General features: G+C 31.2%; 1 protein-coding gene across 2 annotated transcripts; it reads left to right on the top strand.

The window, feature by feature from the left end:
- Positions 1-200: 200 nt before the first annotated feature.
- LOC124845346 (uncharacterized) lies at positions 201-4081 on the top strand. Of its 2 annotated transcripts, none has more exons than XM_047322426.2 (3): positions 201-932; positions 1740-1896; positions 2345-4081. In XM_047322426.2, exons 2-3 carry the CDS (start codon positions 1746-1748, stop codon positions 3766-3768), a joined length of 1575 nt encoding a protein of 524 aa, XP_047178382.1. In that variant the 5' UTR covers positions 201-932; positions 1740-1745; the 3' UTR covers positions 3769-4081. The 2 variants fall into 2 exon arrangements, with proteins under 2 accessions (XP_047178382.1, XP_047178384.1); XM_047322428.2 differs by having other exon boundaries at positions 1733-1896.
- Positions 4082-9751: the final 5670 nt, after the last annotated feature.

Below are 9751 nucleotides of genomic sequence, written 5' to 3'. Positions count from 1 at the left end.
TGATTATTGTCCCCAGATTCCCCCACCCACAAAATTCACGTTGGCCCATAAAAGGGAAAGTCAGAAAAGAAAACACAAATGATCCTTTGAGAGAATGCCACGTGTCAGATGAGGCTTGAGCAATGATAATTATGATTCGGAATCTACCCTCAAACTCGTTCCCACACTGTCCCATATATACCGCACTCGCATCCCTCACACCTCAAACGCAAACCAAACAAACACCAGGGGTATTTCCTATAATTCACACACAACCATACGGTGTCGTTTCTTCCTTTTATTCCTTTCCCGCACCAACCAAAAAAAAAAAAAGTTAACCCTAGCTTTTCCGTTTTCGTCTTTAGCCGCATTTTTTTTCCGATCTTGATTTCTTTTCCTTTCTCCCTCGATTCCTCCCCCAATTTTGCCGCCATCCCTCCAATCGACCCGCCCTTCGCCTATTTCTTCATTTTCTGCGCCTACCGGTCCCAATTTTGGCCTTATCGCTTGACGGGATCCGTTTTTAGGGTTTCCGTGGAGGAATATTCTGGATCTGTTTTTCACCTTACGGGATCTGGAAGGGGAAATTTTTCTATTCGATTTGGGTTCTGGGTCTTTGTTGCCTCGTTCGTTTTCTGCGGTTTTTGTAAATTATTTTCGACGCATGTTTGATTTGGGTGCGATCCTTCTGAAACCTGGTCTGGGTTGTTAGATCTTGTGTCGGGTAATTCGGTTCGGTTCGAATCGTAATACTTGTCCGTCGTTCTAGCTGGATTTGGAAAGATCTAGGGTTAGGGTTTTCTCAAATTGGGGCTTTTTGTTGTTTTGCTTAATTCCTTTAGGGAAACTTCGATTCCTTGAACAATTAGGATTCTCCTGTTTGATTACGTTCAATTAGAGCTCTCAATTGTCCGATTCAGCCCTGCATATAATTTGAAGGAGACTGGTGTAAGGTATGATAGATAAATTATTATTGTTGTTATTTTTATTATTGGTGACAATTATTGTTTGTGTTTGCATGTTATGGAAATTTCATGCATTTATAAGGTGGCAATTTATTTTTATTTTTCTAGTCAAAATTTTGTCAGTGGTCTGAGTTTGTGTTTTTGGAGTAAATAATGTCAGTATACCGATTTGTCCCTAAATGTTGCAATTGTCAATGGTGTTCACTGGGCTCTGATTGTTCAAGTAAATGTTGCGTTGGTTACTAGGGCCACTAGGCTTTTACGAATGTGTGATATAAATTGTAGTTACAGTGATTTAAATACAAGGCATTCTTATTCAGGACCGGGGTTCAACATCTAGTGTTCTATTTACGCCTTGCAATGTTGTTGTTGTTGTACGATGTCTTATTGCTATTAAATATTTGTTAAGTAGACCTGGATTTTTTATTTGGAGAAGCATTCTACAATATGTTTTTGTCATTTGATTTTGCAGCCAGCAATTGTGTACAGGTCATTTGTTTTTAACACAGTACAACCTACTGGTGAATGAAGTTCTGAATTAATTTTAGTATTTAAGCATGATGAGTTTCCATGGTCAGTGTCAATTACTGATATATGTTGAAGATGTTTAATTTAATGTTTAGTAACAGTTTTGACCTTGTTTTTGTTTAAAAATATTCAATGTTATATTGCATGCATCATCCCTCATTGTAAATGGTTACATCATGATCTTTTTGGCCTATTTTTCTGGTTGTTATAAGCTTTTATTCTGATTAATATCTGTTGTCTTATTCTTTGTTGAATCCTAGCCTGCAGGTAATCATGGTGCAGAAGCGTTCTTTTGATGCTGATGAAATACTTGAGGGATCTTTCAAACACCCAAAACATGCAGGACCCAGCCATGAGCTCTTTTCATTATCAGAATCTGTCTTTCCCGATGATGATTACCATACCCAAATGCCAAAACCTTCGGGTGGGTGTTTAGTTGATGGTCTCTCCAATATTGAGCATCAGCTGTATATTTGAAATTAAAAAATGAGCATTTTCACGAGTTTCAAGCTATTGCTTTAGTAACTTGAGATAATACTGTAGCTCAACTCCACTCTATTAGTGAACCCGTTTACAATACATGTTTGAGCTTCAGAGTTTATAGTTATTCAACTTTCTTAATTTTTATATCTTTTGTCCCACATTTTTTGGGTGATTTCATTATATTTCCTAGTAGGATAGAGAGTATTGTCAATATGTTTTATTGTTTATTGTGTGGTAGTTTAAAATTTAGTATCATTCATCTATTACTGCTTGAACCAGGAAATGGGAGAATTGAAGGACTGTTTTGGGTTTTTTTCTAATAATGCCTTTTAGTTTTTATTTTAGATTTCACCGAATACATTTTGATATGACTGCATTATAACTTGTAGAGGATGGCTGTACACAAGTTAGTAGTGAAGGTGTTGAGAAGGTCGAAAGTGGAAGTTTTGGTGAACTTGCTATAGAGGCTGGGAACTCTGAAACAAGCTTTCCTGTTATAGATATTCCTGCTTCTTCATGGGCCACTAGTAGCACAGCTGATGATCTCCATCTAGAACCACCCTTACATCTTGCCCTTTTTCCAGAGTATTTTAGTCCAGAGCGACCAATAAGGACACTGACTCGCTATGAGGACATTTATTCCATACTTCTGGAACACTCTCCTCGCAAACCTGTATCTGTTGGAGCTAATCATCAAGCCGATGTTCCAGCTTGGGATTTTTTGGGGGCCAGTAATAGATCAAATGCCTCAGCTTCTGTTTCAGATACAGACTTTACTGTTGGGGACAGGGAAGAAACTGAGGAAAGACTGTTGGGGACCTGTGTCATTCCCTTGCCTCAAATGGAATTATCTAGTAATGACGATGAAGTTGGCAAGGGAAGAACTGAGTGTGACTGTGAAGATCAGGGATCCATGAGATGTGTTAGACAACATATTGCAGAAGAAAGAGATAAACTTGTAAAAACCTTTGGGCCTGAGAAATTCACTGAATTGGGCTTCACTAACATGGGAGAACAAGTGGCAGAAAAATGGAGTGCTGAGGATGAGCAATTATTTCATGAGGTTGTTTTCAATAATCCAGCATCCCTTGACAAGAATTTCTGGAACTATCTTTCTATTGCTTTTCCTTCACGAACCAAAAAGGAAATAGTGAGTTACTACTTTAATGTCTTTATGCTTCGAAGGAGGGCAGAACAGAACAGGAATGACCTATTAAACATTGACAGTGATAATGATGAATGGCAAGGTAGTGACAGCAATGATATTGCAACTCGAGAGGAAGATGAGGACTCTGTTGCTGAGTCCCCGGTATGTCAAGATGAGTCTTGTATGGCTGACTGCCAAGATAATGATTTGCAAACCTATGATGAGTATGCTGCTGATGAACCCTGTGAAGCTAATGAAACAGTGGATTTTATTACTAGTAGGAACATTGATGATGATTCCAAATACGATCCTGTAGAAGAGATGCCTCACTCTGGTGGTTCCCCTCTAATTCAACCTCAGGATCAACCTGTTTGGCAGGATTCGTGTGATGAAAAAGTTAAAGATGATTCATGCACTTCTTCCGACGCAGGAGTTGCCTCACGGCAGACTAAGGTGAATACGGAAAATGGGGATCATTGGTGTGGTAACTATAATGGAGTAAGCAATGGTTACAACCAAGGATATGTTTTGGAGCCTTGTGATGCAAAAGTGTGGGATACTGGCTTTGTGTCATGCTCTAAGAATAAGATTGACTTTTTACCAACATGCAACATGATAGAAGAGGTTTTTGGAGATGGACGAAGGCAAGACATGAGAAGAGCTTGAAGTGGATCTCAGTTTGTCGATTTTTCCTTTGTATATTTGACATAAGATTCAAAAAGTAGCCTTCATTGTAAAATAGTGTTTTGGAAGGTAATTTAATCTTTCTGAGTTATGTCGTCTCATATTCTTCTCAAGTCCTTTTGCAACTGTAAAATTTTCTTATTCCTTAATTTATGATAGTTTCCACTTTGGGGTGGGGTATAAGATTCGAGGGAGGAAATTCTTGGTCGAAAAGAAAATCAATTATGATGCAAGAGTTCCTGTTTTATCATGTAATTTGGCATTATTTTATCGTCAATGAAAATTCTCATTTGTATATTTTTGCATTCCGTTCATACAATTGAAACTTAGTGGAAAAGTTATGGATAATAACTCATTTTATGTTTCTAACTTACCTTTCCATATTTGTATTTTGAAGTGTATTGATGCCAACACTACTGAGTTTACTCTACATATAATCTCGAAGTTTAACTTTATTTTCATAATTTTATTTCTTTTATTTATTATACATTAGACAACATAGTCTTTTCATCGTTGTTTGGGTCCATCATTACCTTATGTGATCGGTTTGTTGGGTTACTCATTGGATGATACAATGTATATTAATATACATAAAACAATTTTGGTATTTTTAACTTAAGTTTAAATTTATTTAATAAAAAAGGTTGAAAATATATCTGAAATACTTCAATACAATGTAATTTTGTAATTTAAATTTGATGATTTCATTACAATAAAGTATTGAAATCTTTAATATAAAAATTGCCTAATGCGGTTTTATAAACAAGATTAAGAAACCATATTATATATATATATATATATATATATATATATATATATATATATATATATATATATATTACAAAATTAAAAAATTGAATCAGATCAACTTGATTAATCATATTATTGATCCAATACAATCAATCAAGTCAATCATATGTTCAGCCTTCACTGTAATTTAAAAAGAGAAACAGACAAAAAAAATATTGTTGAGAACATTTATATAGTTTTCTTAAATAAAAAAAATAAGATGGGCTGAACTTTTTTCCATATAGAATGATTTTACCATATAGACTGATCTTAAAGATAATAAAATAGTATTTTTTTTTTAATAAATCTTTTATTCTCATTTATCAATTATCATTTTAAGAATTTATAAAGGCTCTAAAGTGTATTTTAAGTTTATAGAGCTAAAACTTAGCATAATTTTACTAGTATTATGTATATAGTTGTGCGCCTGTACATACACATAACAGATTAAAATACTTTTCCTAATCGCATTTAGAGTAACTCAAGCATGTAGCTTACTCTTTCTTCTTTCTATAATTTCACGGATAGAGTCTACTTTTCATTGTTTCTAAAAGTCTTAAGGTGAAGTCCACTTTCCATTATTTTTCTAAGAAATTTCATTGATAGAGTCCACTTTCAATACAATGAACAAAGTACATAGGTTCTACTTTTCACTCTTCTTTCAAATAGTCTTATAAATGAAATTCATCATTTTTCACACGGTATAATTAATTAAGTAGAGATTAACATTTTTATTATTCTTTCATAAAGATTCATGGACAAAAATCACTCTCCACAATTCTTCGAAAGAGTTTTACAAATAAATTTAATATTCAAGATCACAGCTGTTGAGTTCATTCTACACATTCATAATTCCAAATAATCATATAAATTACAAAAGAGAACACTACTATTGTTTAATGTGAAAAAATCCTATCAATGTGAGAAATGAAAACTCACAACACAAATCAACCAATCAAGTTTCACTAAGATCAACTATGGATACAAGAGAATAAAAATCACAATAAATGGTTACAACCAGCCAATAAATCAAATCAATAATACTCTTAAATTTGAAGAACAAGAAAAAGAAATCTAAAATAGAACAATTATGCGAGACTTATTTTTCTAGCTCAAGCCCTGCAATCGAAAATCTTAATAGTCAAAGTGAAGAACCACATGCCACAAATCAGTTTTCTAAATTTTAATTTGATACAACAATGAAGGAAAGAGAAATGAAAATTTTTCCGGTTCGAAAAAAAAAAAAGGGGATGCCTAGAACCTTACACTTGACTAAATTAAACCAATTTTTCTTAATCTTGTTCCAAAAGTAAGATAATATCATCCTTAAATATTTAAGCAACAATACAAAATTCCAATTTTTACCTATAAGCGATTAAACTCTAAATTACACCAAATCCATCAAAATCACAAACTATAAACACATCTAAAATATAAAATCTTCATACATTCCTCAAATCAACTGTGTTTTAACACTAAAAAATGATAGTATGAATAACAACACTATATACAAGAGAAAAAAAGAGAGCTAGCTCCTCTTATAATCCTACTAGTCATATCTACACACATACAATCAAGAAAGAAAATAAGAATGCTAGTTCTCCTTTCTGAATATAAAATTTACTTAAAAATTTTCATGTTGTTTTAATTCATTCTACTTTATCTTGACAATTATTTCTCATTCTTCTCTTAAGTTCTACTTAAAAAGATTTTTTCTAAAAACTCTAATCCTCTTCCACACTTCTCATATTTATATCATTCTCAAAAATAAAAATTGTCTTCTAGGATATATCTCCCCTATCTTTATTACTTATTCTATCTCTTAGAAAATTGTTTTATATTTATTGTATATATCCATAATGACACACATAATAAATCTTATATCTTATTATAAAATTATTTAAAGAATAACATCATATATATATATATATATATATATATATATATATATATATATAATATATATATAATAATAACCACTTTCTATATCTCTTATGGAATTTGTTAACATCTTAATAATTATTCACCAAATATTTTATTTTTTAAAATATCTTTTAAACAAAACAAATTTATTATATAATTAAAAAACTATTTTATCTCTTAAAAAATCTTCTATATTTGATATATGATTTTATTCTAAAAAAATATTTTAAATAAAATAAATATTTTAAATTAATAAATCATTAGATATCTTATCATAACTTTTTAAATAAATATTTTTAAAATAATTAATAAACTATTTTATCTTTTATCATAATGTAACATCCCAATTTGTATAACATTCAACTATCATGAGATTTGTCACACCTTCAATATTACAAACCAGTCAACTAAAAAAAAAACCTATAAGTTGTTATTACATATATCCATAAATAACTTATAATAGCAAAAGATATACAAGATTGTACACAACTATGAGATATTACACATAACCAAAAGTGTAATAGGTCTTCCAAAACTAAAACACGACATCATACTCTAGGCCTCAATTCCTTCTTCTCCCAACAGTTGCTCACCAAGTCATCCCTTAAACTCACACTATTAAGGTGATCATTGCAAAAGAGAAGAAACAAAACAGACAAACAAACACAAAGAAGAAATGGTAAGCTAATATTATCAAAGAAATTCAAGTCATGCAATTACAATTTAGCATACAACACATTTTACTTTCAAACCAAAACAACCCAAGCATACAAATAGATTTTAGACTTGACCATCCATGAATTATGATTGTGATATATCGTGTTCTACACTTGTTGTGCCTCGACTGCTCTAGAGAGCCAATGGGTTTTATCATACCATACACAAGGTTAGTTCGTTAACACCTTAGACTGAGGTAAATCTCCTAGACTAGGACCTCTTGCTACTCTCACCTTATGTCTCATTCATCTTTACTTGAGAATGAATGACCATTAGACTGTCAAGATAACCCTTAAGGATAAGCTCCTACAATAATGACACTACCGTGAAATCTCTACATGAGAGTCATGGAATTACATCCATCTACCATGCACATGATCAAGACATAATAATCATCATCATCAAAACATCATACATGTGTGAACAACTACCATACATATTAATATTTAATATTTCATTTCATGAAGCATCATACATACCATCACATTCATCCACCATAAACACATACATAAACATATTCACAAACTATAAATATCCATTTTCTTATGAGATAATCGATTATCAGGTATGATAATCGACTGATAATCGATTATTCCATAGAGTTTTAAGCAAATACAATAATATCTACTAAAATAATCGATTATCAGACCTGCTAATCAATTATATCAGAATACCTATTACAATAATAGATTATCAAGTCTGATAATTGATTATTTTAGAGAACTAATATGCAAAAATATAATTTTGACTAAAAAAATCAATTATCCAGTCTGATAATCAATTATTTCTGTTAGTTTTTTACAACAATATGATTTTCGGATTTGGTTGCACCTAATCCCCATCCAAATAAACAAAATGGTATCCTTGACACTAGGAATGATTCAAGAACATGTTTATATCCAAATTTGAATACCATTTTCTTTATTTGGTCAAAATTAAGCTGCACCAAATCAAAATCACACTTTAAAACTCAAGATATCATATTTTTCAAGTTACAAATCATATTTTGGTGTACAAAGTGGCTAGACAAGTCTTAAAACACCTAAGGACATACTATAAACACCAAGCTTACTCCTACATTAAACCCTTTAGAATTTCACCTATCAAGATCCTCTTTTTAGACTAAAACTAACATATAACTCTACCTATTTTCTACTTCCCAATTTAACATGAGATTTTTGGTTAACTAAGTTTCTAGAAAAGTTTTAGATATCCTAAAAATAGACTCCAAACATCAGTTATCTCTCCCAAGTCACTCTTCTAGAAATCCACCTATCAAACCCCCAAATTAGACCAATAACTAGTCCAACAACACTCATTTTTACTACTTTCATTTCTACATAAGTTTTTCTATCTAATTAAATTCCAATTAGCGACATCAAAGTCCAAACAATTATTAACTCACAAGCATACACAATAATATTCATCAATACACAAACCTTCACTCATCAAGATACAAACATCACTCAACAATCATCTCAATTTGTAACAGGTTCAACCAAACATCAATCTCACAATCTATCAAATATAAATGCATATTTCTTAACATAAAATTAAAGCAAATATTACCTTCTCTTACCTGTTTGAAGACCATAGACTCTATAGAACCTTTTGACATCTCCCTCAGATCAAAGAATACTAATTACACTTACAAACAATAAAATTATGATCAGGATACACCATTAGAACCATTGATCAGTAGAGAGTCTTATAGAATACTCAAATGACACATGCAAAAACACTATTACTTGCATGCAAAGGAAACGAGACAGACCAAAGAAAAAGAATGGAAACTAACTTACTCATTGAGAGAAACTGATCGGGTAAACTTAAAGATCTCATCGCGGTGGTCCCTGATCTTCAAACAAATAAAAGTAGAAGAAAAACTCATAGAGTGATGTGAAAGAACTCTAGAAAAGTAGTTTATAGAGAGATGGTGTGCTTTAAAATAATGAAACTCGTTTATAATGAAACTATTTATATTAAAACCATTCAATATTAAAATAATCGAGTTTCATTATTTTTAAACTACTACTCTATTATGAAATACCAACTTTTAGGTCTTTACCCCTAATATGTTTTTAACAAAATAAACATTCTAAATTAAATAGTTAACAAACCAATAATTCTTTTAAATTGAATAATTACTATGCCATTTATTTTTAAAAAATGAATAAAATATTTTTCAAATTATATAACTTATAAATTATTTTATCTCTTATTCAAAATATCTATTTAACCTTATTTATTTATTTTCTTAATTATTATAAATTTTCGGGATCATACAAATTCAACATTAGAAAGAAATTGGTTTGACTGGAAAAAATTATTTAAAGTTGTGAAATAAAAAATGGGTAAGTTCCATGCATCTTTTTGCATTTTATCATGAAGAAAATAAGATTTTGATTTCTACAAACATAATTGTTTATTTGGTATTGGATAATCCCTTCTCCTATGGTTTTAGTTCTATCAAAATGAACTATCCAGCCTAACTTAATTCGACCCACCACAAGTTGGAGCCATAAAAACTAGAACA

This window comes from Vigna umbellata, chromosome 2, assembly GCF_029865625.1.
Source record: "Vigna umbellata cultivar VRB3 chromosome 2, Vumbellata_1.0, whole genome shotgun sequence".
Lineage (NCBI taxonomy): Eukaryota > Viridiplantae > Streptophyta > Magnoliopsida > Fabales > Fabaceae > Vigna > Vigna umbellata.
This window is presented reverse-complemented; position numbering and strand designations above follow the sequence as displayed.